The following is a 24,989-nucleotide window of genomic DNA, read 5'->3' on the forward strand; positions in this document are numbered from 1 at the left end:
CCACATGCAGTTTTCTTGAAGGACCACAGGAAAATACGCTGTGCCAGAAGAGAGCTTTCTCACAGACAGACATACTGTCCTGCAGCCAAGGGCCACCAAAGGTGGGCAACCCGTTCATAGTTCTCAAGGATGGGAGTGGGGCTGCCTCCCTCCCCTTCTCTACCTTCTGTCCTGGCGCCCATGGGCACGCCTGCTCGAGGCCTTGGGGTGGGGAATGCTGGCGAGGTGGATACACTTCTCTTTCCTTAGGGCCTTCCCTCCCACTCTGCATAGAGCAGAGTCAGGGCGGAGAAGGACAGGTGTCGGGGACGGTAGCTTAACCTTGCTTAAAATGTTGCCTTCATCGTCTTCCTCGTGGTCTCCCTACCTCATGTTTTGTTTTGGCTCTATGTCCCGTAATTGAGCTTCAACTGACCGAAGAGGCACAAGGAAGGGATAGGGCTGTGGCAGCAGAAATCTGGGAACCTAAGGATAATACTACATCTGATTCTCATTGGTAGATTCCATATTTCTGTTCACTCTCACAAACCATTCCTCATTCCCAAAAGTGAAGGGGACATGGCTGCTTTTCGAAGGGGCTTGGTGATCTGAGGCAGAGCATGTGGAGCAGAGATTGCCGTGGGCTCAGGAGCCTCTTTTCCTTCAATCAGGGGAGGCTCAGACCCTGGGAGGAGGGACAGTCCTTATTATGAGGGCCCACTTGGTTAAAAGGCCCAAACACGAAGAACCTAGTGAACATCATCAGAGGGGCAAGATGTGGGGCGTGGAGCTAGTGGGAAGATGGTCCCATCACCCCTGGACCATGTTCCTGGGAGGGGGATGGTTTGCTAAAGTGGGCTGGGGAGCAATAATATTGCATAGTTTTGGAACAAATCCTTCTGGTCAGCTACAGGGGAATAAAGGGCAGAGAGTAAACCCCAGGCAAGGATTCACTTATCCTGAGGATGAAAGAAATGAACGTTGATGCTAACGTACCACCTCTGAAGTATTTCTGGCAGGTGTTTGGAGGATCCAGATGAATGACCGCTGCAGTTACCTGTCGAGTCAGGGCCTTAAGGACTTTAGGGGACGCTAGTACTAGCTGGAAAATGCAAACTCTCAGCAGAGGAAATGTAGTCTTCCCTTCTCTGGCTAAAAGAGTGGTCGAGGTTGGCCAGGGGAAATGATGGTGTGGTCTCTCTCTGCAGATTTATTTGCTGAGTACCTGCGCCGCAGCTGTTGAATTTCCAGACACAAACAAGTATGTATCCTGTGAGCCTGGCCGAGCCCACACAGCAAGCAAGAGCCAAGCTGGATTCCATTCTGCTTTGCACATCAGCCGTTCTGCCGCGAGCTGAACTCCAGGGCAAATGCTGTGCCAGTAGGGAAAGCACCGCTGGATTGATATGGGCAGTTCATGGGGGACACGCCTGGCCTTGGTTATTCTGGGGAGAATGAGAAACAGAAGGAGACGAAGAGTTGCAGAAACATATGTCAGTCTCAACAAAACTGGGGCACAGCAAGGAAAAATCTGGTTTCACTAGTCATCCTCAACATGCCTGTGTGTGTGCTTGTTTATGTTTAGGTAAGCCTGGCCTCCCACGCACTAACGAGTCAGCAGACAGGGAAAAAGTGGCCAACTCCGTGTCAAAGGCCAGTGTGGCGTTGTGCACCACACAGAGGTGACCAGCAGCGACCAGCCGAGGGCACTCTAGGGGCTGAAATCCCCTTTGTTTTGTCTCGTGCCCCCAGAGGGCCCCTTTTCCTCATTCACCCCAGGGCTCCACATAGCATCTTCTCCGCCCAGGTCACCAGTTATTTGAAGGGGTCTTGAGAGAAAGTGAAAGAGAAGGACAAAGGGGTCAAAGATGATAAAAAAGGGAAGATGTAAATGTATATATGTTTCTTCTTTTCACTAGAATGTCAGTCCTTGACGTCGCCTGTTGTGACCAATGACTACGTTTTCCTCTACATTTCCTCTACGACCATATGGAAGACTGAGCCAGGAAGAGGTGAGGAGATATGGAGTGGAAGATGGGATTTTGGGGGCTCTCAGGTAGGTTTCAGGTGGCAGGTGGGGAATGCAGCTCTGTGTAGAAAGGGCTGATGGGGGGAGCCTGGATGGCTCAGTCCGTTAAGTGTCCGACTCTTGATTTCGGCTCAGGTCATGATCTCAAGGTCATAAGATTGAGCCCCACATCAGATGCTGCACTGGGCATGGGGTCTGCTTAAGATTCTCTCTCTCCCCCCCTCTGCTCCTTCCGCCGCCCACCCCCGGCTCACATAGGCGCATGTGTGCATGCATTCTCTCTCAAAAAAAGAGAAAAGAAAGGGCTGAGTGGGACCACTGCAAGTTGTTGGGGCCAGAAGAGTTGTGAGGTGGGGATAAAGTTTGATATGAAGGGAAGGAGCTGAGGTCGTTGGGATGATGGTGCTTAGATACAGTTCAGCATTCCTCAGGTCCTAAGAGAATCTGGTATCTCTGGCTGGTCGGTATATCAAAAGGAGGATGGGGACGTTTGCAGAGTGGAATGGGATAGTCTTCCTCAAGAATAATGAGTCCAGAGGCATCACATTGCCACTGTTACCCCCGAGTAAGACATTTCCCCTAGGGCAGTGGTTCTCAAACCAGCAGGCTCCACATCACCTGGGAACTTTCTAGAAATGCAGATTCTCAGGAGCCCCTGCCCCCCGCCCCCACCCGGCAACCCACTGAACCAGAAACTCCTGGGGTAGGGCCCAGCAATCCGTATTTTAAGAATCCCTCTAGACGATCCTAATGCCCAGTCGAGTTTGGGAACCACTGGTCTAGATTATAATGAAGAGTTGCTCGAGTGAGCCGGATTCAGCAGGAGGAAGGCCCGAGAGACTGAGGCAAGGTGCCAGCTTCCCTGGGTGTGTTCAAGGTCAGCTGACCTAGTTTTAGCCTCTGTCCTTGGGCTCTGGGTCCTCTGCCCTTTCCAAAGAAAGACTGAACCAGCTCAGACCACTGCACTGGCACAAGATCACACTTTAGTTCAGAGACACATTTGCATAAATACTTGAAATGGATCCACCCCTGCAGGTGGAAGCCTGAGAACCCGTGGCTCTCCACAGTCCTGCGACTCTGCAGCCCTGCAGGCGATGGATTTTAATACCGAGGACAGTCACATTCATTTTTGAAGACAGCTCGGGGGCGCAGCTATGGCGCTTTGACATTCATCATCGACTTCCCCACTCTGCACCTCTCTTTTACTAATGTTTTTCCCCTCTGAGGTAGATTATTTATCGGGGAAACCAAACAGGAAAAATTTTTTTTCATTTAACTCTGCTAGTCCTTTGCAAACAGGCTGAGTCTCCTGTTTGGGTCAATAAGTGCATTTTTTTTTACCTTTTCACCTATACCCTCTACCTGAACCTGCACTAGGTCCAACCCGCCGGATAGTAGACTTTAGGATCTGTTGTCCCCATTCTCGTCTCCCCATCGTGAATTCACACCAAATTGGAGTGGCTGTGGCAATGGCAGGCCTGGGTAGGCCGTGCCGCCTCCATAGGTCGAGTCACCGCAGTGGGTGCTCCGGTCTGCGCCCCAGCACCCCGAGTCCATGAGCACGAGACCGGCCCCGCCCCCCGCCCCCCCAACCCCCCCCTCCAGGGATCACAGCGGGCACGGCTGGCTTCCACAGGGCTTGGCGTCCTCGGGTTTCAGAGCCTCGCTGCAGGTGGCGGAGGCCTGGCCGTTGGGGTCCCGGCACTCCACGGTCCGCCGCTGCCGGCCAGCTCCGCAGCTGCTGGAGCACTCAGACCAGTCCCCCAGGACCCACTGCGCATTGAGCAGGGGCTGGATGACGTTGGTGGTCGCCCTCTCTTTGCTGTTCTGTGTGCTGAAGTTCACGTCATTTGGAACGAAGAAGGTATATTTGACTTTGGGGGGAAAGACCTCACCAGGGACAGTCAGGAGCTGCACGGTCAGAGGCTCGGGCAGGGGCCGGAAGCTCTGCAGCCGCTCCAGGGTGGCAATGGAACCGCTGTATTTAAGGATGGTCCCCTTCACCAAGATGTCCTGCTCTATGGCAGAGATGGCCAGGTTTCCATTGAGCAGGTACTGCCCATCGGCCGTCTTCAGCGCCAGGTAGCTGCCGTCGTGCTGGACCCCCGGGTGGCTTCGTTGTTTCACATCAATGTTAGTAGCCCCGGCCGGGATGGTGACAATGTCGTTGTAGCCGTAACTACGGTAGGGACAGAAAGAGCCCCTGAGGACCAGTGGCTACCCAGCCCAGCGCCTCAGCAAGTTAGCATGTTGGTGACTAGGGTGGGCGGTCACAAAGAGCTAGCAAATCAGCAAGTGGTTGCCCCAAAGTTCCACATAACTTAGCTGCTGGGGCCGACAAGAATGTTTTGTACATTGGGATTTTCAAGGGTTTTTGCTTTGCCTGGTAACTCTGCTTCAAATGTGTGGAGTTCGGATGTGTGGATCTGGATATCAGCACAGAGGAAGACATCCCAGAAGGGCTTGCAAAACCGCATCAGTGCTGCCAAAGCCGACAGCTCTGGGCTCAAGGGAGATCTCAAACACACTTAGCTCCCTGCACGGGTATAAGCCTTTGCTTGGCCCCCTTCATACCCAGAGTTCAAACCCATGTGGAAAAATCTGCTCCCCACACCAGTCCCAGAATCCGACCAGAGTGGACATCTCACTCCACCTCTTAGAGCCAATCAGCCCCTAGTATTTGGTTAACATGGCCCCAGGGCAGGAGCCAGGGCGATAAAGCTGCTTCTGGTTGCCTTCCTCTGTGTTTCAACTCTGTTGTAGGTCTAGAGCTTTACGTGGGATGGAGAAACCTTAGTTTTTATTCTTCTCTTCTGGGGCAGAAGTGTTTGGATTACATAGGCCGGGAGGAAAGCAAAGAAGATTGAGGACAGGAGGTCGGTTCTCTGCTACTCTGGCCTTCTGCCCACTCAGCTAGCTGCTGAGTCTAGGGTGGCTCTGAAAGAATCCACAGCCCCATATGTCTAATGCCTAAGAGAAAGCCAGCTAGCAGACCTGCTCTCTGAATATCCCACACCACATGCTTCTTTTTTCTCTATCCTTTGCGTTTAGCTTTGAAGACTGCCAAGTTGTCTGCTGTGGGCTGGTTCTGTTCTCTGAGGCCGACAAGGTGAGAGGTGGCGAGAGACAGAGAGGAGCACAGTGTGGCCACGTAACATATGCCCTGGCCCTTCCTCTCTAGGAACTGTGTGCCATGGCAGGAGAAAACCAGCCCAGGAATTAAGACATCTGGGCTCTCTTCCTGGCTGTCGTTAACTATCAGTGTGACCTCAGGAGAGTCATGTGATCTTTTTGTGCCTTGATTTCTTCATCTGTAAATGGGGAATAACAGTATTGGCTACCTGCTGGACTTATTTTAGGAATCAAATGAGGCCATAGAAATGAAAGCACTTAAGAAAAAAAAAAGAAATGCAAGCATTTCAGTACTAGGGGTTTCATGAACATATGGTGTTCAGGTGTGCGAAAGCATCCAGAGTTCTCAGGTTCATGAAAGCACTAAGGCCACCAAGACCCCCCTCTTTGGACCCCCTTTTTGAAAGATCCACCTGCAGAAAGGATGGGACTCACCAGGTGTAGGGTGAGATGTCCTTCCCAAAACAGGCCTGGAAGAGCCGCTTTCTGGCAAGGGCCCTGGTTACTCAGCATAGCTCTATTGCTGGTTGACTCAGAGCTGATACACCCCTATCCTCAGGGCCTCTGGCTGCCCTGTGCACTGTCCTCTCTGTGGGCCAGACCTTGTGCCAAGCGTTCCGCCCGTCTCATGACTCAGTATGATGATTCCGAGATAGAGGGGACTCCCAAAGCTTTACAAAGAAACTACAGCTCAGGGCCGCATGGGTAATAAGTAGCCGCCACAATTCGCATTTAGGCCAGTCTGATTCTAAAGCCTGTTCCGCTCTTCTGGAACCTAGGCACAGAACTATGGTGAGACTCACCTGGAGGGGTTGAGGGAACCGGACACCTTCCTGCAGGAATTGCCTTTGCCCCCACACACCCCACATTTGTCCAGCTTCCTAGGCGAGTCCACCACGTGGTCACAGCCAGCCTTGACACACTGGCCACGGACGCAGATGGCTAGAGTCTCTGGTCCACACAGGGTGCCATCAATCACCTGCAGCAGGGAAGCAGAAGGTAACAGAGGGCATGGTGTGCACAGGGGCCACCCACAGGCGGGGTCGGAGCAGGTGGCCTTCCTCCCCACCTGTGGTTCTGAGCTCCAGAAGGGCTCTTACCTTGGCCTCGAACACTTTGAATTCACTCCTTCCCCGGGCTCGGCAGAACAACTTGCAGCGGTCCCGGGGGGACACCCCCGCATACTTGGGGACCCACTGTAGGAGGTTCCCATCCACGTCAGTGTAATTGTAGGCATTATACTTCTCACACTGCTGCTCCCTGAAGCTTTTCCCTACAAAGAGTAAGAAACGGCATGCAGTTAACATGCCTTGCTGAAGCAGAGAGGACCCAGTGGCAGAAATGCCAGCTTCAGGGCCCCTTTCTTCCTCCTGGTTTTGACCCAATCCCAGGACATCGGTTCAGTGTCATCTGGGCCCAACATTCCTAGACATGCCCGACCTAGGTCCATGTGGCAAGGAAAGGAGCATCCAGCCTCAAGCTGGGCTTTCTGGGATAAATATCCTTTCCATTTGGGGGAAGATACCAATTCTATCTTACAGATGAATAAACTTAGTAGGAACAGAGGACCATTCAGTAAGCTTGAATGATGCGTGGAGTATATTTTTGGGCCCCTGCTAATCATGCTCGATTTTGACTTCCTTCATGACATTTAACTGGTGACCCAAACTCTCAGATCGACATCTCTAGTTCTGATCCTGCCCCTGTAACTCACCTGCTGTAATTCTGGATGTCTCCGGGGGACCTCCATGTATAGCAGGATGATTACCTTCAGCTCAGAAAAAGCCTAACCCCATATGGCTCCTCCACGAACTGGTTTAGTTTTCATTTGGGGATACTGCCACATTCTGGTGTGAGATTGGCATCTGATATCTGCGGAACACTTGAGTATCTGCATCGACTATTTCCAACCTGTCCTTAAGTCCTACACTCTATTTATGACAATCTGCGATTTTAAGTGTCTCCTTCCCACTCTCACCATCTGAGTCCACCTCCCACAAGCCCAGGCCTCTCAGTTTCATGTGAGACCTAGTGCCCAGCCTCCTCTCCCATCCTGCTGCATGCTGCTTCCAGAACAATCTGTCAGAAGTAAGAAATGGGTTTTTTGGTTTTTTTTTTGGCCCACAATCCTGAAATTAAACCTGCTCTTACTACTGAGGTTTTCTACCCCTGCATCTCTGCATGGCCTATGGAGACTTTTCAAAACACAGATGGCCATGCCCTACTCCTAAGATTCCGATTCAGTGCACCTGAGCGGTCTGGGAATGCTGTGTTTCAACAAGCTTCCCAGGTGACATGATGGGACAGCCTGCACGGAGAATCTCCAGATACCATTTCAGCTTTCACAGACCTTTGCTGCGTAGCCTTAAAATGCTAGTATGCTGCTTGACTCCACCCAAGTCAATGCTAGCCCCTCTCAAGCCCCCCCATCTCCACGCGGGCACATGTCCTCCCACACCCCGTCACCATCTCCATCCTCCAGGCCCTGCTCAGCCCTAAATTCCTGTGACGCTTCGGACTAGCCCAGGCTTTTCCTTGCTCTGAATTCTTCATAAGCCGGGGGTCCGGGCCTCAGAGCTTAGGCTTTAGTTGCTTTGTAAAAGGCATGTGGATCTCTAACTAGATTGCAAGTTCTTTGAGGACAGAGACCATGCTTTGTGCATTTTTACAATGTCATTTGTAACATCTATTATAGTTTGAGCCACACGAGAGGCACTAAAAACCACTTGTTGATGGAGAGGCTGATCCCAGTGCAACTGAAATCATTCCGTCTACCTTGTGCCTTATCTTCATCCCTTCCCCTCTTCTCTCTCTCTCTCTCTTCACCCCATGTGCCAGGCAAATTCTCACGATTCCAGGGCAAAGTTTCTAGAGCTGCATGCCGCTGCCGATCCTTCTTGTCTTGCAAAACTGCAAAGCCTACAGATTCCCTCATTAGACACCAACCCAGTGTCAGTGTGTCTTTGCACTTGGATGCATCTCTCTTAAAACTCTGCATGTCTTTTGCCGTCTGCCAGTATTTCCTGGAGCTGCACAAAGGGGAGCTGGATGGGATGGTGGGGAAAAACTGCTAATGATTCCCTCTCACCAGTTTTGCTGCTACCCCTGCTGCCTCTGAGTTAATGTGTGTGCTTTCTAGTGGGTACTAGGAGGTAGGAATGTATGCCAAGGGGAGGTAGGGGCGGTGCTGCTCTCTGTTAAGGTTCCATCAGGCAGTTGCCACAGCCTCAAGGGAAGATGGGCAACTCTTTTCAGAAGGAATGTGTGTTAGAATCAGATTCAAAAACCCTCCCTCCACCCTGGGCTGAATGTTGGCTGGAAAGACAGTGGAGGTTTGGCTCTGACACTTGCTTTGGAAAACACTTCTATTCTGCACACAGACAAGGGTTCAGATGCCTCCAGGAGGATTATTATCCTAGACTCTAGCTCCTCTGCTGAGCTCCTCCCAACTCCCTGAATAAGTTTGGTTGGGAATGACATCCTCTATTTCCACATCTTGGAAGATCGGGGCAATTTCTTTCCTTGACTTTGCTACACTCTCCCAGCACAGTGAGAGTTGTCTAGGGGCCACTAGGCTTTGCCTTAAAATTTGGTGCCTTGCAGGGTCCCTTTATGTCTGGCTCACAGGAAAGCTCTGCATCCTGGGAGACCCACCCTACTTCTTGTCTGGGGATCTGCTGCAGTGACAACAGTAGTGACCATCAGTGGCGATTACCGTCAGGGGGGCATTCCTCTGTGTGGCACGACTGATACTTGGCTCTCCGACCCAGGCAATATCTTCCTCCGTTCTGAGGCTCAGGGTCCTTGCATTCACGGTGTGAAAACTGTACTCCTCCTCCGCAGGTCCGGGAACACTCTCCCCAGGGTCCCCATGGGGCCCAGCCTCCATCCACCACAGCCTGCAACACACAAGGCCACCCTGAGTCAGGAGCGGGGCGGGGTGGGGGGGGAGGCTCAGCTCTCAGTGTAACAGGGGTCCCTGGCCCTGACCTCCTCACCTAGTTATGCTCATCCTGGTGGGTGTTGTTCAGTAAACTGCCCTAATCATTTGCTAGTGACTGTGTGGCTTGCTTGGCGATTGGCCTCTTGAACACAGAGGATGTGCTGGACTTCTTCACTGCTGACCTCCCAGTGTCTAAAACAGTGCCTTGCCATTAGTAAGGTGCTCGGTATTAGTTGTTGAATGAAACAACATTTTATGGGAATAAAGTTGTGTCTAATGCAGCAGTTCTCCATCAGGGCCATTTTTATCCTCTGGGGACATTTGGCAATGTTTGAAGACATTTTGGTTGTCACAGTTGGGGAGGGCGCATGCTGCTGGCCTTTAGCGGGTAGAGGTTGGGTGCTGCTAAACATTCAACAAGCAGCATTCAACAATGAACACCCACCATGAGCACCCAATAATGAGTATCCAACGATGAACATCCAACAACGAGCATCCAACAGTGAACATCCAACAATGAGCACCCAACAATGAACCTCCAACAATGAGCATCCAGTGAGCATCCAACAGTGAACATCCAACAGTGAGCATCCAACAATGAGATTCCAACAATGAGCACCCAACAATGAACATCCAACAATGAGCATCCAACAATGAACCTCCAACAATGAGCATCCAACATTCAGCATCCAATGAGCATCCAACAGTGAACATCCAACAATGAGCATCCAACAATGAGATTCCAACAATGAGCACCCAACAATGAATACCCAAGAATGAGCATCCAACAATGAGCACCCAGCAAGCATCCAACTACAAACATCCACCAATGAGCACCCAACAATGAGCATCCAACAACGAACATCCAACAATGAAGAAGACAGCCTCCTACAACCAAGACTCATGCAGCCCCAAATGTCTCTAGTGCAGAGGTTGAGAAGTCCTGCTTTAAAGGGATAATTGCTGGGAACTGTTGCTATTCATCTACCAGCTACCAGTTCCAATGGTAGGATAATGCCTGGGAAATAATCAGATTTGCTTCCATCCTTACAATCAACCTGTGAGAAGTAAGCTTTGCCCTTGACTGGTTCACAGAGTTTTCAAAAGGGAAATAATTTTAAAAAATGACAAAAGTTGCTTATATAAAAAATGAAAAATACAGAAAAGTATAAAAAAGGAAACCAACACTTAAAAAAACCACTCCCCAAATAAAACCACTGATGTGATTTTCATCAATAACCTCTCACGCTTTTGCTCTGAATAATCATAAAGATGTGATGTTTTAATTTTACATAGTTATGATTCTGTCATATATATATAGTGTTTTATGATCTGTTTTTTGCCCTTAAAAATAGATGATAAACATCATCCCATGATCATTCCATGTCAAACTCTCCCTGCATTGAGCTTGGCTCTGGTGCCGAGGAATGTTGGACAGACCTCCTCCCCTCCCCTCAGTAATGTATGAAGCACGTGCTTTGGACGGGGGTAGAGGGAGTCAGTACACGGAAAAGAAACTCAGTGTCTGAATGGGGAGGATGAGAAGTGGCTGAGGATGAATCTGTGAATCCTGCCCTGGTTCAAGCTTAGCAAGAGTGTGGCTTACCTGGCCCAAGCAGGATCCTGAGCCTCAGTGCAAAGGACATGCCACAGAGGACAGCCCTCTGGAGAATGAGTGCTCAGGCCACCCTGGTGATTCAGTGCTGGGCCCAGACCGGGCTGCGAAACTCGGCGGATGCTGTTTCATAGGCAGGGCTTAGTGACTTGCAGTAAGAGAAATGTGATCAGCCTCACAGTTTGGAAGTATTAAGAGCAGGGCAAAGAAACGAATCATTTAAAAACTCTCGCTGGCATTGCCTTGGTTTTTCTTGTAAGTTTCCTCAGTCCTAGGCCAAGTTTTCTCTGCCTGGTCAGAGACAGCTTGATTCCTTCTCCCCTCCTGAGTATGGAATTCCCACAAGTAGTCTCATTCTCCTGACCTCTGAAGATGAACGCAGCTCAGACATGGGTAGGTTATGAATACTTTTCCCTCAGCTCTTGACTGAATGTTCCTCTTCTGCCATCACACTATCTGTTTATAATGGAATTCATAATGGCCTCCCTTTATTGAATGGCCACGATCTGATCTTTGTGCTGGAATGCTTCATGCCTATCACCTATCCTCATAAGCCTTCTGGTCCGCCCCAAAACAATTCCAAAGGGGGAGTTCTCAGAAGGCCCTGAGCACTGGTGGTGTCGTCCGTCTGCTCTGAGTCCAGCCTCGAAGGGCTCCTCTTGAGTTTGGGTAAATATGCTTTGCTTTGTTTGTTAAAAGACGAATGATTTTACTTAGACGTCATAGTTGCAGCCTGGCCCAAAGTCTCTTAGTTCGTGGCTCTCAAGTGTGGTTTCTTCCTTGAAAACAGCCCTCCCCCTCCCTCTCCTCCCACACCCCCAAGTGGCCATCCCTCACCTTGGGCCTGTCCACTTCCTCCTCAGGCAGACAGCTGCCATCCCAGCAGAGGTGCCCAGGCCCACAGGGCGTCCCATCAGCCCATGGTAGACTGCCGTTCTTCGTGTGGCAAAGGGGCTCGGTGCCACCCGTGTGGCACCAGAGCTGGGCGCAGATGTCCTGTGCAGAGGTGTTGGGGCAGTGGCGGAAACCCAGCCCAAAGATCTGCTTGCACTGCTGATCCAGCTCATAGAGGGCGCTGCGGCCTGGCAGGTCTGTGGGCAGGGGCAGGGCCGAGGTGGGGGCATCCAGGAGACAGTCTCCTGAGAAATGGAGGAAAGCAGAGGAACGAGAATGAGGAGCGGGGGTTTCCCTCTCTCAGCTCTCCAGTGGCCTCCCACATTACACTTAAATTCCTACTGATGGGGTGTAAGACCTAGCCATCAGAATTTCTTTGACCATAAGCTAAAAACTCAACACTCAATCATCTACATGAGCTTATCCAATTTTTGACTATCAGTTAAGTAAAATTTTATTAGGATTGAATTTTTTTTTGTTATCCAGAACATCTTATATACATTCAGCGTGTACCTAGGGAATGCCAGCTAACTGTAATACTAATCTACGGCACATATAACGGGGGATGCAAATGCGCTCTCAAAAACCATGGCAGGCAAAATAAAGCCTAAGTACTGATGTTTGGATAATCTATTACTTTTGTCTCTTAGGTGTCCCTGTCTCGTTCGATGAGAACAATCAAGAGTAAGTTGTGTTTTCACTGCTTTACTGAGTAAGTCCAATGGTTTTAACCCGGCATGCCACCCACCCCTATCCCCCACCCTTGCTGTCACACTGACCTGTTCCCTGCCTCTTTGCCATTCCTAAGCTACAGCATGATCTATCTCTCCAGCCGGGATGCTCCCTCTCTCCTCTGTACTGCGTTCTTCCATTCCTTCGAGCTCTGTTCAAACCCACCTCCTCCAGACAGACCTTCTCAGACTAATTCTACCGGCTCTGGGACTAGTCATCTAAATTAGCCCAGCCACGCTGTCTGCTGGAAGATAGGGCAAGGAAGAGTACGCTTTGTGGGGAGGGGCACATCCCCCTAGCCTGCCATGGCACAGGGCGAGGCTGGGTGAGGAACACCTGTCCGACATCTGTTCTATCCGAGACACCTCTGATGCTCCGTGAAGGAGCTCCACCAGAAGCTGCACACGTGCCACCGGCACCCTCACCATCATGGAGGCGGGTGGGGCAGACCTCAAACACCAGCAGCGGGCCAGAAAGAGGCAGGGAGCAGCCTGCGGGACACCCACCGTGCCCACCGTCCAGGAGCTCCGTGAGGTACATGGCACTGCAGGGAGACCAAGGCAGCGTCTTGTTCAGGTGGACGAAGAGCGGCGCCATCATGTGGTGCTTGCCCATGGGCCCAAAGAGCCGCGCGCAGGGCTTGGAGTCGTCGTGGGGCATGCTGAGGACGTGCCCTGGGGTGGAGAGAGACCTGAAGTCCACCCTAACCAGTCTCCACTGCCCTCCAGCCTGCCCTGTCCCACCCCAAGAGCTCCCCACACAGCCCAGCACCCCTCTCCCTCTCTCTGGGGAGACAGCCACCCTCCGCTGACAGAAGAGGGAGTCTCGGGCCAACCAGTCACCAGCTCCTCATGGGGATGGCCATGCCCTTCTTCCTTAAAGATTTTTTTTTTTTTTAATCTCAGAGAGAATGGGAGACAGAGAGCATGAGAGGGGGAGGATCAGAGGGAGAAGCAGACTCCTCACTGAGCAGGGAGCCCGATGTGGGACTCGATCCCGGGACTCCAGGATCATGACCTGAGCCGAAGGCAGTTGCTTAACCAACTGAGCCACCCAGGCGCCCCCTTAAAGATTTTTGTTTGGGGCTTCACTCTGGGCTTTTCTCTTGCAGAAAACTTTCTCAGAGTACTGGGGGAACCTTGATAGCCCTTTGTTTTCTGCCTCAGCCTGTCCTCAGTGATTCACTCCCTGACACAGCACTCTCTTTACAATGGATTTCCCCAGAATTCTTACTGTGACTGCTTAGCTTGGGCAAAGCATTGCAACTTTACCCGAGCATTTCTTTCATTTTGGCATTTTCCTGGGGACCCCTGATGATGATCCAAGACCCTATTTTAATATTATGGCCTCATGTTCAGGGTGGGAATGGAGAAAGTACAGTATCTATTTACATATAATCACTCTGTCAGAACTCTGAGTAGAACCTGGCCAAGTGTGAGAGCTGCATCTTCCTTAGACCCTGGGCTGGCCTGGATTTGGAAGAGGCAGTTCCCCCTGACAGAATACAGTAGGCTTGGCATGGCAAGTCTTACCTAGCTCATGGGCCAGGGTGTAGGCCGCCTGGAGCCCCTCATCCTCGATCACGGAGCAGCTCTTGTTGGGGTCGCAGATTGTGCCGATGTCCGCCACGCCCAGGGTGTCACACATCCCCTCCTTCCCACAGAAGTTCTGCTTGGCAGAGAGAGTGAGGGCATGAGAACAGATATACAACAGAAAATCTTCCTATTTCTGCTTCTCCTAAGTTGAAGGAAAATTTTTTTTTTTTTTACAGAGGGGGAGAGTGAGGGAGGGGGAGGGGCAGCGGGTGGGGATGAGAGAGCATCTCAAGCAGACTCCATGCCCAGCAAAGAGCCTGACACGGGGCTCGATCTCACAACCCCATGACCATGACCCGAGCGGAAATCAAGAGTCGGACGTTGAACCTACTGCGCCACCCAGGTGCCCCTGAAGGAAAATTTGTAAGCCAAAGGCCCTATTTCCTCACAAAGGCCACTTGTGTGAGGAAGCCCATTTCTTTTTCTACACAGGTGTGTCCTAGGGCTGGCTGGGACTTTGTGTCCTAGAGTTGGCATGTCCTAGGGCTGGCTTGTTTTGGGAGGCAGGATAGCACAGTGCTGAAGAGTACGGACCCTGCAGCAAGACGGCCTAGGCTTGACTATGACCCCCTGTGTGTGGGGGGGCAATCTATGCCTCAGTCTCCTGAGTTGTAAAATGGGGCTTGGTGGGGTTGTCCCGAGGACTAAAGGCGTCAACAGGGCAGCACATATTATTAGATTTTCCAGCCTTCGGGAAGCTATCTGTTTCAATTGCACCAGCTAGGAGGGCAGGCCTCCTGATTTGGAGAAATCTCAAGGTGACCTCCAGCTCCCTGCTTCTGTGTTTAACAGTCATTGTAGATGGACCTTCTCTCTACATTCCAACTCAAGATCTTTTACTGGGCAGTTTGAGCCCATTTCCTCTTGTTATGACCTCAGCAGACAGCTGGTCACAAACTTTTGGAAAAGAGCCCTTACGAGATTCCTCTCCTTCCCTTGCAAATACCTCACACTTGTCCTCATGACCTCGCCCTCATCATTCCACACACGAGGCTCCTGGCGTCTAGCTGGGGCCAGCGGGGAGACATTTCCCATGTTTGCGCAGGCCTCGTGGTCCTCCCTTTGATGCGCCATCCCGCCTCCCTTCCTGCCTGGGCTCTCTGGAGCTAGCCCACAGACCTGTCTGGTGAGCAGAATGGCTGTGTCAAAGTGTTCTGGGTGCCGGTCACTGGGCTGGTTGAAACGCCGCTGCCAAGTGCAGAAGTTGCGCAGGGTGAGCCCCCCGTTGTCAGACACTTCTGGGCCCCACTTTTCATCCTCCACGATCAGCACTTTTACCACCATGAGATTGATGGAATTTCTAATGCTGGGGTGCTTGTAGATTCGGGCTGCCACGGACATCAGCGTCAGGATGTGGTTCTGTCGGGAAGATGGGAGCAGGGGGAGGGAGGGGTTCGATCTCCCGGCCCGTTGCCTGCCCGCTGCCGCCCCCCTCCGTGTGCCGGGCTCTGCACTGAGCGCTGGAGATAAAGCATCTTGCTGAAGACTCACAACACCCCGGAGGTCCTGGCATTATTTCCCTTCATTTTACATATAAGAACATGGAGGCTCCGTAACTGGCCCAAGATCCCAAAGCTAATGAGTGTACAGCCAGCCCCTGAACCCAGATGGCCGGCCTCCAAGGCTTGTGCCTTTAACATCTCGACCAGCCACATGAGGCTGTGTAAATCGAAGTCAGTTAAAATTCAATAAAATGGAAATTACAGTGCCTTGGTCACACTGGCCAGGTTTCAAGTACATCGGTAGCCACCTATAGCTCAAGGCTTCTGTATTAAACGGAGCAGACAGGACATTTCCATCATCACCAGAAGGTCCTACTGGACTGCACTGGTTATTATTCTGCCTTAACTCTGACACCAAGCAACTCCCTGCCAGCCCCCCCTGCCCCCTGCCCCCGCCCCATCCCCTCTCTGTTCTCAGCCCAGGAGCAATTATTTGAGTGTTCAAGGTTAGTAGAATGTGTCCCTTAGAATCCAGTGGAGCATTTTCCTGATGCCTGCTGGGGTAACTTCTACTCTGCAGGATGGGCCCTGTTAACCCTGAAATCGTTCCAGTAGTCACTAATAGTTAGTCTGCCCCCGTCACCAGACCTGCACCTCATTAAACACTCACACTCACTCTGTGAAGCAGGCATTGTCATCCCAGTCTTACAAATGAGGGAGAAGAGGTTCACACGAGTTAAACAAGCTGTCCAAGGTCTCACAACTCTTAAAGCCAGGACACCGGCCCAGGCACGTCTGTCTGTGAAGCCTACACTCTCCAAACGAAGTTTCCCAGGGCTTGACTGCTGGGTTTCTGGATGACCCTGAAAGGGTTCTTCCTTTCTGCCACGGGCTTGAGAGGGGGCAGTGGGCCTAATGAGATCCAGGCACTGAGGATCACTCCTGCTTCCAGTTTTGCCCAGACCAGCTGAAGGAGTTCACATCATTGCTTGGCCTCTGTCCTATCCCTGGGTTGCCAACTACTCCCAAGGCTTTGGAGGCAGCCAGATGGAGCTCACTCTCCTGCCTCAGGGACCTCTAGAAGTGAGTCCTCTTGGATTGTTTTGCAGGAAAGAAAGGGGCAGGGGCACGCAGGCCTTCAGCTGGGAGTGTGGCCAGCCAAGCTGCCATTCATTTGCCCCCGCTCCCCGTTCCCTAGGGCACCATCTCCCATCAGCCTTTCTTTTTTCTCTCCTGTGGTCTGGAAGGTAGGAGGGGAAGGAGGGGAAAAGAGGGTGAAAGGCTAAAGAGGGACACTCCGTCAGTTGAGGCCATGTGTGGGAGTTCCAGACGAATCCTATTATTTGTGAATGGGATCTGTCTGTTCACCTCGTGGGCAACAAGCCAAGTATTTTGTAAGCCCTACAAACAACGGTTGGCAGGTTTCTTAGCGTGTCAAGCACTCTAGCTATGTTTAGGCTGATGTAAACATCTTATCAGCAAAGCTGAAACTTGGCGCTTGCTCCTAGAGCTGGATTCCTGAGGGAGAAAAGCAATCACATCATTATGCAACTGGGGGTGAGGGCTGAGGAATGGGAGCTCGCTGAGACTACTTCCTGGCCAGGCCTTCGCTGTTTCCAGGGGGCAGACAGAGTCTCCTGCTCTCTTGCCCCAGGAAGGGTCAAATCTGATGGGCCAGGGACCAAGCCCTGGAATTTCTTCAGAGGCAACCTGTCACTCTCCTCACAAGATCTCTTCCCTTTGAGTCCCAGTTTCATAATCTCAAAATTGGGGAGACGATGTTTTACAAAGAAGGTGTGACCACAAGAGATATCAGCTGCTCAGCATCAGTCCTGGCAGGCTTGAGGTTTAAGAGGGCTCAGTGTTCTCAAGCTGACCAGATCAGACTGAGGCTCTGGGGCAACGCGGCTGAGTGGGGACCATGCACTGGCCACGCCCCCAATGAAAGCCAAAGGCACACGGGTGTCAATTTCTGCGCAAAGGAACGAGGTGAGGCACCAGGGGAGGCTTCCCGACATTAGGATTTTCAGGGAGCCTCCCTTGCGGTTCCGGGAGCTCAGAGCATCTTCTCCGGACACTAAATACCTGTCAGGCTGAGCGGGCTTGAGGGCCATTTCCCTTCAAGGCAGACGGTTAGAGTTGAGAGCATTTGGATGTCTTCTGGTTGCTATTTCAGAAGACAATTTCCACTGCAAGAGAGCTGCAAGGTCTATGTGGTCCAATGTTTCTGTTAAAGTCTCCAATCCTGGTCCTGCTCACCTCCCCTTTCGTCTTGTCTCGCTGAGGTTTTGGAGGTGGGAAGCACTGCTATCCCCACTGTTAGCTCCTCTAAGAAACCATGGGAGGAATGTCTGACATTTGCAGTGCATCTTACAGTTCCCTTGGGGGAGGGACCTGGGGGGGGGGCAGTGGCCGAGAGAGTCTGTGAGCCTCCGAGCCTCGGCAGTACCCTGGGCCAAAAGGCCAGGCTTGACTTACAGTTCCACAGAGAGAGGGCTCAGGAGCCAGTCGAGGAGAAGGTCAGATGGCTCACTCCACCACCTGGTGTCTATTTATACTTCTTTGTGCACCACCCAAGTGTGGGCTGCTTGCTGAAGAATGTGAACAAGATGGTGCCCCTGGTGGAGTGGGGGCCCCAGCACAGCAGACAACCTCCAAGAACCACGTCAGGTAGGTGGGAGCCCATGGCCAGCCTGGCCAGTGGTGGTCAAACAACCCTGCTCTTGAATGACTTGGGGACCTCATGCCCTTAATTCTCATTAGGAAAAGACACGGCATTTTTTTTTTTTTTTGTCTTTGCCACGAACCAGATGTTGAGAAGTTTAAACACTCTCAGTTCGTGTATTTAATAGAAAGATTGAGCAAATCAAGATAATGTCTACTCTTTTTCTAAACTGGGTTGGAAAGAATATATTGACAGGCTCACATAGGCTTCTGTGTATTCATTTGCTGCATATTACACCAAGAGAAATGTGCATGAAAAGGAACAAAGATATTAAGATCGTGGAGGGTACAGTGATATCGTAGACATACAAGTTGAATAGCTTACCAAGGTCATGCTCTATTTTAACCTGGAGACAATTATACCATCATACATCTGATTATAACTTCACTGGATCAATAATGATTATTATAACGTATCATAAAAACTATATTCATACTAAATATAATCAAATTCTGGCAGTAAAATTAACAAATGCCAAAAGTAAAAGTTGTCTAGTTTATTGCCTATCGTCTTCAGAACTAAGATTGTTTTGACTGTTTTTTTATAAGTCTCCTGAATCAGGAATTCAGTCTGGTGCAAATAACCTTCTTTTCTATACCTTCTCTCTCAAATTACCATGGATTTTTAATCAGAGAGAGACAATTATCGTATAATTTCACTCATATATGGAATTTAAGAAACAAGATGGAGGATCATAGGGGAAGGGAGGGGAGAATAAAATCAGACGAAATCAAAGAGGGAGACAAACCATGAGAGACTCTTAACTCTAGGAAACAAACTGAGGGTTGCTGGAGGGGAGGTGGGTGGGACCATGGGGTAACTGGGTGATGGGCATTAAGGAGGGCACTTGATGGAATGAGCAGTGGGTGTTACAAGACACGGCATTTTTTAAGGGAGTCTCCTTCTTCACTGGTGCCCCTATGACCTGAAGAAGAGAAAGAAATGCCCTAGGCAGCTAGGCTGGGACACAGCCCTCTTTGATTCTTTGTGATACAACTAGGGACATTCCTCCCCCAGAGCTCCCATCGCAGCCAAAGCCAACTGTGGGGGGAGTCTAGAAGTCTGGGCCTGGGCCAAATGCATTTCTAGCAGCTCCTTCTGCTCAGAGTGTCATCCCTATGCTTTGCTCATTTGCTCTTCATACTGTGATTCCCATCGCTTCTCCTTGCAGCATGCCTGGGAGAGGCAAGGAGGAGAAGAGTGGCCACCTGGAAACCTTCTGGCCTCAGCAATTGGTGCCGCACTTTTGCTACTGGGAGTCCTTCTAGGGCCCAAGACTGCTGAGGAGGTGGTGGAGGAGCCAAGAAGAGTAAAGAAGCAATTGGAGAAAAGAGAGGGTCCTGCACCGATGTCCTTCATCTCTCCTCATTCTCAAAATAGCAAGGGGCAATGTCACCTCTCCAAAACTACACACGCCACAAGGAGTCAAGCTTAAACACCCTGAGCCAAGCAAGCTGAAAAGGAAGGCCTCCCTGCCGCGTAGGACCGCGGAGTTGACATGGCAATGGGCCGACTGTGAAGGCACGTCCTACTCTGACAAACGCCATCACAAAAGGCAACTCCACTATTAGCTACGCTTTATTGAGCACCTACTGTGTGCCAGGCACTGGGTCAGGTGCTTTCCATATTTTATTGTATCCTCAGGGTAATGCTGGGACGTTGGTATAACTGTTCCTGTTTTGCTGGTGAAGAAATCAAGGTGCGGAGAAATCGGTAACTTGCTCAAGGACACTCAGCTTATTTCGATGACCCTTCAAAGTATATGCTCTTAATCACCACACTGGCTGCCACCTCTCCTTGCTGCTACAAGACAACTGCGGCATAGCCAAAACAAACCCAAAGCACGCCAGCAAGCAAGCTTTCCCCTGGCATTGTCTACACCTGCGGAGGCAGAGGTGGTAAATCAAAGACCTTTGAATATTAAGGCATTTTCTTTGGGAAAAGCTTCATATTGTTGGTCCTTCTGACTGGAGCAGACAAAAGAGACAGAAAAGACTCATTCTCTTGCCAGGAGGGGAACAGAGTTCACACACGGATAGAATACAAGTCTTTCCCCCATGAGGATGTAGGTAGCTACAGAGCAAGTGGGGCATGCGTCTGCTTCTGTCACTATCCAAACCAGGACGCTTTTGAGAGCGAAGATGATGCTATTAATAATCATGCCAGAACAGGCCTAAACGGCGACTGTGCTGGGAGATGTGGTCCCTTTAGTGTTAGGGCTTGTGGGAGACATTTTCCCAGAGGACATGGGTAAGGGGGAGACGGAATGGCTGGGATTTAACCCTTCCCTGAAATCACTTGCTGGTAGCCTGACATCTTGGGGATCCTCTGGTCTCTGGGATTGAGGAGTGCCATTCCCCGGACCCTCTCTGCTCAGCAGAGAGTTCAGAGTTCAGCTGATACACTGGCGGGACGGATTTCGAGTCCGCCGTGGGGCACGGCCCAGCCCGCCACTCACAGCTTTCCTGCGGCAGCTTCGTCCAGGCAACAATCGGAGGCAGCCCGATGCAGACAGAGTTAATGGCCTCTTCCGAGGTGGTCCCTCCTTTCAGAAAGCCCCCTTTGTCTGAGCTCATTAACTCTGAAACCAGATAAGAAGGTGGGAGGCGGGGGCCCCTTCTGTCAAGGGATTAAGTGAACTCAAGTGTACAGAGTTCTGGAAAACTTCATTGTCGCTTCACAGTGTGACCAGCCTCGAGCGTGGCTAATTCTTTCTCTTGGCCTTGAAGGTGGTTTCTTCCCAGGATAGGGCCTCCCACTTTGGCTGGGCATCTTAGGACTGCTGGATTCAATGCCCCATTCCCACAATACAGACAAGTGTAGGGGGTAAGCAGAGCCACCGTCACAGACCCTCCTCGGGCTAAAGAAACCTCACGGCACAGTAAGAAAGAGCACTGCCCCCAGGTTCAGGAGACTTGGGTCATGACCCAGCCATGCCGCTTACTAGCTGTGTGACCTTGAGAAAGTCACAGATTCCCTGTGAGCTGAACCTTCTTCCTCTGCCTCTCTCACAGGTATTTCTGCTGAGGTGATGCATGCAAACCATTGGGCAAATTGAATGCACTCAGACAATGGCTGAACTTTCTAGAAGACTCATCATGAAGCAGCCTCACTGATGCTTATATTAGTCCTGATGAGCAGGGTCTGGCTTCACAGAGGAGGAAATGCAAGCCCTCAAGGGGGTGAAGTCTCTTCATCCTTACTTACACCCCTGGTTGCTAAGACACCCCAAAGTGCCTTCCATCCTTTGATTGTGAAGTCTCCAGGAGATTCCTTGAAGAATAAAGAACTGGATTCTATTTTGGGGAGATGGGTCTGGGCAGGCAAGGTCTTGGGGAACTAGAACTTGACATTCATTCTTGTTTTGGCTGAGCTCATGGACCTGTTTAGGAAGCCCAGGGGACTGAGCTGAGAAGTTCAAGTCTATCCTGTGGCATCTCCACAGCTGGTGAGGAGTCAAAGCAGAGGGGTCAGTGGGAGGTCATAGAAGCAGCCGTGCCTCAGTCCCTGCCTCATCCCAATATGGCGACAGCAGGGGTGTAAATGGGCAGTGACATAAGGAGACCAAGGCGGGGGTGATGGAGCTGGTCAAGCCGAGAGAGCACTTTTCCTTCGGGTGTAGGACCTGGAAGGAGATACCCTACGGAAAGGACCTCAGCCTACACAGGGGCCTGATGTGCTTTCCTGACCCACATAGGCTGGCTGGGTGCAAGAAGCGTGTCTGTGAATGGTCCAGAAACGGTGTGTGTGGAGGGACAGGGGGTGGGACAAGCATGCACTGGGTCATCCACCCAGAAATCTGTAAGGGTGGGAGCACTCTGGGGTGTCTCTGTGAGGAGAACCTGGGGCAGACCCAGCCCAGCCAAATACCTCCTTGAGGCAAATACTCCGTGTCTTAAGTTACTGGGTGATGATGGGCTGAGAGAGCTAGATGGTAGGAAGGCACTAGAGAAAACATTTTGGCTCTGAAGCCTGAAAAGTCCTTTTTCTGCTGCTGCTTTGTGTTCTTGTCGTCTTTCCTACCTCCTGGTTCTTAGGCAGACGTCAGAACCTGGTCCCTGCCTGGGGATGGGCTCAAGGCTCTCAGCTCTGGGTTTGCAGTGATTGTACTTTTAGCCTCTCTTTGGTCGAGCCCCCTAGTAGCCAGGTGTGGTGGTCCTAACCTGCGATGGGAGAAGCCCCGCTAGCTACGCTCTTGAGGACTTGCTTGAGGAAAAGGAGTCAGAGGAGTCAGCTGGTGCCTCCCTCTGCTCTCAGGGTAGTCATGGAAACAGATATTCAATCTTCATAGACCCGAAGCCTATTGGGAAGACCACACTGACGGCTCAAAGCTGCCTTACCGTGCTCTGGGAGAAGCGAATACTCCAACAGTGTGCAAAGGATACTGCTCCTGCAGGAGCCAGAGAAGCAGCCACATGGACCTCTCACCCCTAGCTCTTCCCATCCTTCCATCTAGATGCGCTTCCTAGTGATTGCAGAGTGATGAAGATGGCGTGCATCATCTAGACTGTTCTGCACAGGTGATGCGGAAGCACTTGGTGCCCCCAACAGTCGGGCATAGGCTGAGCCTAGAAGAGGGTCACTGGCCAAGACTGCCATTATTGAAAAGGCATTAACTGAGCTGCGGCAGTGGCCGGGATCCCTGCTGCAGGCATCTCTGACCTCTGGGCAGGTCAGGTCTTCTCTATCTGGCACACCTCTGGTTTTGTGCTCCTCAGGGGAAGAGAAAGTATAGCCCTCCCCTGGAACCCTTGTACTTCACCTGGTTCTTGGGGGAGGTGTTGGGACACAAGGTGACAGAGACTCCTCCTGCTGAGTCTGCACCACCTCTGAATCTAGTTAGACATGGTCTGGCTACAGGAGCTGTCCCCTGAATTCAATTTTCCTGCCCAAGTTCAGTAGAGAGCTGTGTCTGGGCTGAGAGCAGCTGGGGTGGACCAAGCAGAGTTCTGGCTCCACAAGGAACATTAACTGAAAGCGTTCATATGCCCTCCCTTTTCCACTGAAGCTTCAGTTTCCCAGGCTGAGCCCCCAGGCAGAAATTCTGTTCCCCACCCTTTTTGTGCTGATGCTGGCACTGCCAAGTTTGGCCGGGGCCGAGTGCCAGGTTGGCAAGGTAGTCCATGCCCCTTGATCAGGACCAGCTGGGCACACAGAAGTTGGGCAGCCCCTTTCCAGGTTCAACTCCCTCCAAACAATATCTTTTACTTATGGCAACCTCAGTTCTGTCCGCAAAGGGAATGAAATAGACACATCTTTCCGTCCCAGCTGACTATCCTTGGGAACCTCTCAGCTCTGGAGACAGTAGAGGGCTGAGAAATGGAGCATAGGGTGGATGCTCTTCCAAAATGTCCAGTTTTCATCTCTGTTGGGAGAGGCAGGTGCCTGGGGGAGGGGGGGTGCGCTTTAAACCCCACTTTTAGTTCAGTTTGCCAAGTACTGAAGGAGATTCAGGATGCCAGGGGTGAAGGTGAGCGGCAGAGGTCAAGGAAGAGCCAGGACCTCCACTCTATCCTGGAAGGGACACGGGGGAGAGGGGCAGTAGGTACCCCAAGGGTCAGAGGTTAAGAAGTGAGTTACTGCGCTTTCTCAGAAAGGAAAGCACCTTGTTTGGGGTAGGTCTTGGGAGGATGAGGAACGTGAAGGATTTTCTCAGAGGAACTGGAAAGGGAAGATTTGGGAGGCTCTAGGAGGTGACTGGGGGCCTCCAGGCAAAGTGAGTCCTACCTGTAGGTCGGCTCCATAGAAGGCAGCCATGGACGCATCGGCCACCAGCAGCGTTTCCACGAAGCGAGCCTCGGACACAAACCGCTTGGTCCTACTCGTGGCCCCCAGGGGCGGTGGCAGATCGCCGGCGCCTTCTGTCTCCTCTTCTTTGCCCCCCTCCTCCTCCATTTCCTCCTCCTCCTCCACCTCTTCCTTCTCCTGCTCCTCGTCTCCTCTCTCCTGCCTCCGATCCTCTCCCTTCACCTCCCACTCGGGCCCTCCGGGGAGGGGGTGGGCTTCGGAGGAGGCGAGCCCGGGGGTCCCGAGGCGCGCCCGCGGCCCCCAGCGCTGCAGGCGGTGCGGCTGGCGCAGGGAGCGCCCCGCGCCCTGCGGCTGGATGGTGAACTCCTCGCCGTCCAGCAGGAAGGAGCCGCTCAGCCCGCGGCACAGGCTGACGGCCGCCAGCGACTCGGGCTCCCCATTCACCGTGCCGGAGAAGAAGCAGTCGCGCAGCTCCCGCTCGCCCCCGGCCGCCCGGCCCGAGCCCCCGAGGCGCTCGATCTTGAACTCGGGCGCCAGGAAGCTGGCGTCGGGCGCCAGGCGCAGCACGAAGCCCTTGCCGAAGGCGGGCAGGTGGAACGCGAGCTCGCCCGCGCTGCCCGGCAACCGCGTGGGCTCCACCAGCTCCGAGGCCTGCCCCCGCGCGCCGGGCCGGGCCGGGGCGCCGCGGGCGAGCGGCGGCGGCGGCGGCGGCAGCGAGAGCAGCAGCAGCGGCAGCAGGAGCGGCGGCCCCCGGGGGGCGGCGCGGGGCATGGGGGCTCCGGCGGCGGCGCGGGAGAGGAAGACGGCGGCCCGGCGCGGGCAGGTGCTGGCGGCGCGAGCGCAGCCCGGCCGCTCTCTCCAGGAAAAAGCAAATCAATCAGCTCGCTGGCCGACTCGGCCGGTGGGGGCCTGGCGGCGGCGGCGGCGGTCCCCGAGCGGCCCCTCTGGCTGGCGCAGGCCGCTCCTCCCGCGCCCGCCCGCCGAGCCGAGCGCGAGCAACTGGCTCCCCGGCCCGCGAGCGCCGGTCCTCCGCCCCTGCCCCGCGCGCGGTCCCCGCGCAGCCGCCTCCTGCCTCCTCCCCACCCCGGGAAGCACCGAGTGGGCTGCCGAGCCCTTCGTATTTATACTTCCTTCCCGGCTTTGACATAAGAGGTT

The 24,989-nt window shown here is 52.4% G+C and overlaps 1 protein-coding gene and 1 long non-coding RNA gene across 2 annotated transcripts in view; one reads left to right on the forward strand and one right to left on the reverse strand.

Moving 5' to 3' along the window:
* The window catches only part of LOC118013403, a 57,490-nt gene extending 55,381 nt beyond the window's left edge, over positions 1–2,109 (forward strand). Inside the window, exons 4-5 of the long non-coding RNA XR_004680004.1 lie at positions 1,188–1,564; positions 1,899–2,109. This is a non-coding gene — a long non-coding RNA (uncharacterized LOC118013403). The remainder of the gene's footprint in view (positions 1–1,187; positions 1,565–1,898) is intronic.
* A 1,160-nt stretch (positions 2,110–3,269) lies between these two features.
* Positions 3,270–24,605, reverse strand: ADAMTS8 (ADAM metallopeptidase with thrombospondin type 1 motif 8). Its single transcript, XM_035009446.1, has 10 exons — positions 24,000–24,605; positions 23,814–23,969; positions 15,039–15,278; positions 13,857–13,992; positions 12,831–12,998; positions 11,536–11,837; positions 8,856–9,039; positions 6,241–6,413; positions 5,944–6,119; positions 3,270–4,187 (listed from the first exon to the last, which is right to left on the reverse strand). Exons 1-10 carry the CDS (start codon positions 24,603–24,605, stop codon positions 3,617–3,619), a joined length of 2,712 nt encoding a protein of 903 aa, XP_034865337.1. The 3' UTR covers positions 3,270–3,616.
* Between the last annotated feature and the right edge of the window lie 384 nt (positions 24,606–24,989).

Source organism: Mirounga leonina, unplaced genomic scaffold, assembly GCF_011800145.1.
Source record: "Mirounga leonina isolate KUSES-001 unplaced genomic scaffold, KU_Mleo_1.0 Mir_153, whole genome shotgun sequence".
Classification (NCBI taxonomy): Eukaryota; Metazoa; Chordata; class Mammalia; order Carnivora; family Phocidae; genus Mirounga; species Mirounga leonina.

What these genes read in the sequence shown, in the direction of transcription:
- ADAMTS8 (XM_035009446.1), bottom strand. Translation starts at nt 24,605, where the DNA reads ATGCCCCGCGCCGCCCCCCGGGGGCCGCCGCTCCTGCTGCCGCTGCTG. An exon ending in TCTATGGAGCCGACCTACAG is followed by an intron (nt 15,279 to 23,813) that starts GTAGGACTCACT and finishes TCTTCCCGACAG; the next exon opens with AACCACATCCTGACGCTGAT. An exon ending in GGTTCCCTCAACCCCTCCAG is followed by an intron (nt 4,188 to 5,943) that starts GTGAGTCTCACC and finishes TCCCTACCGTAG; the next exon opens with TTACGGCTACAACGACATTG.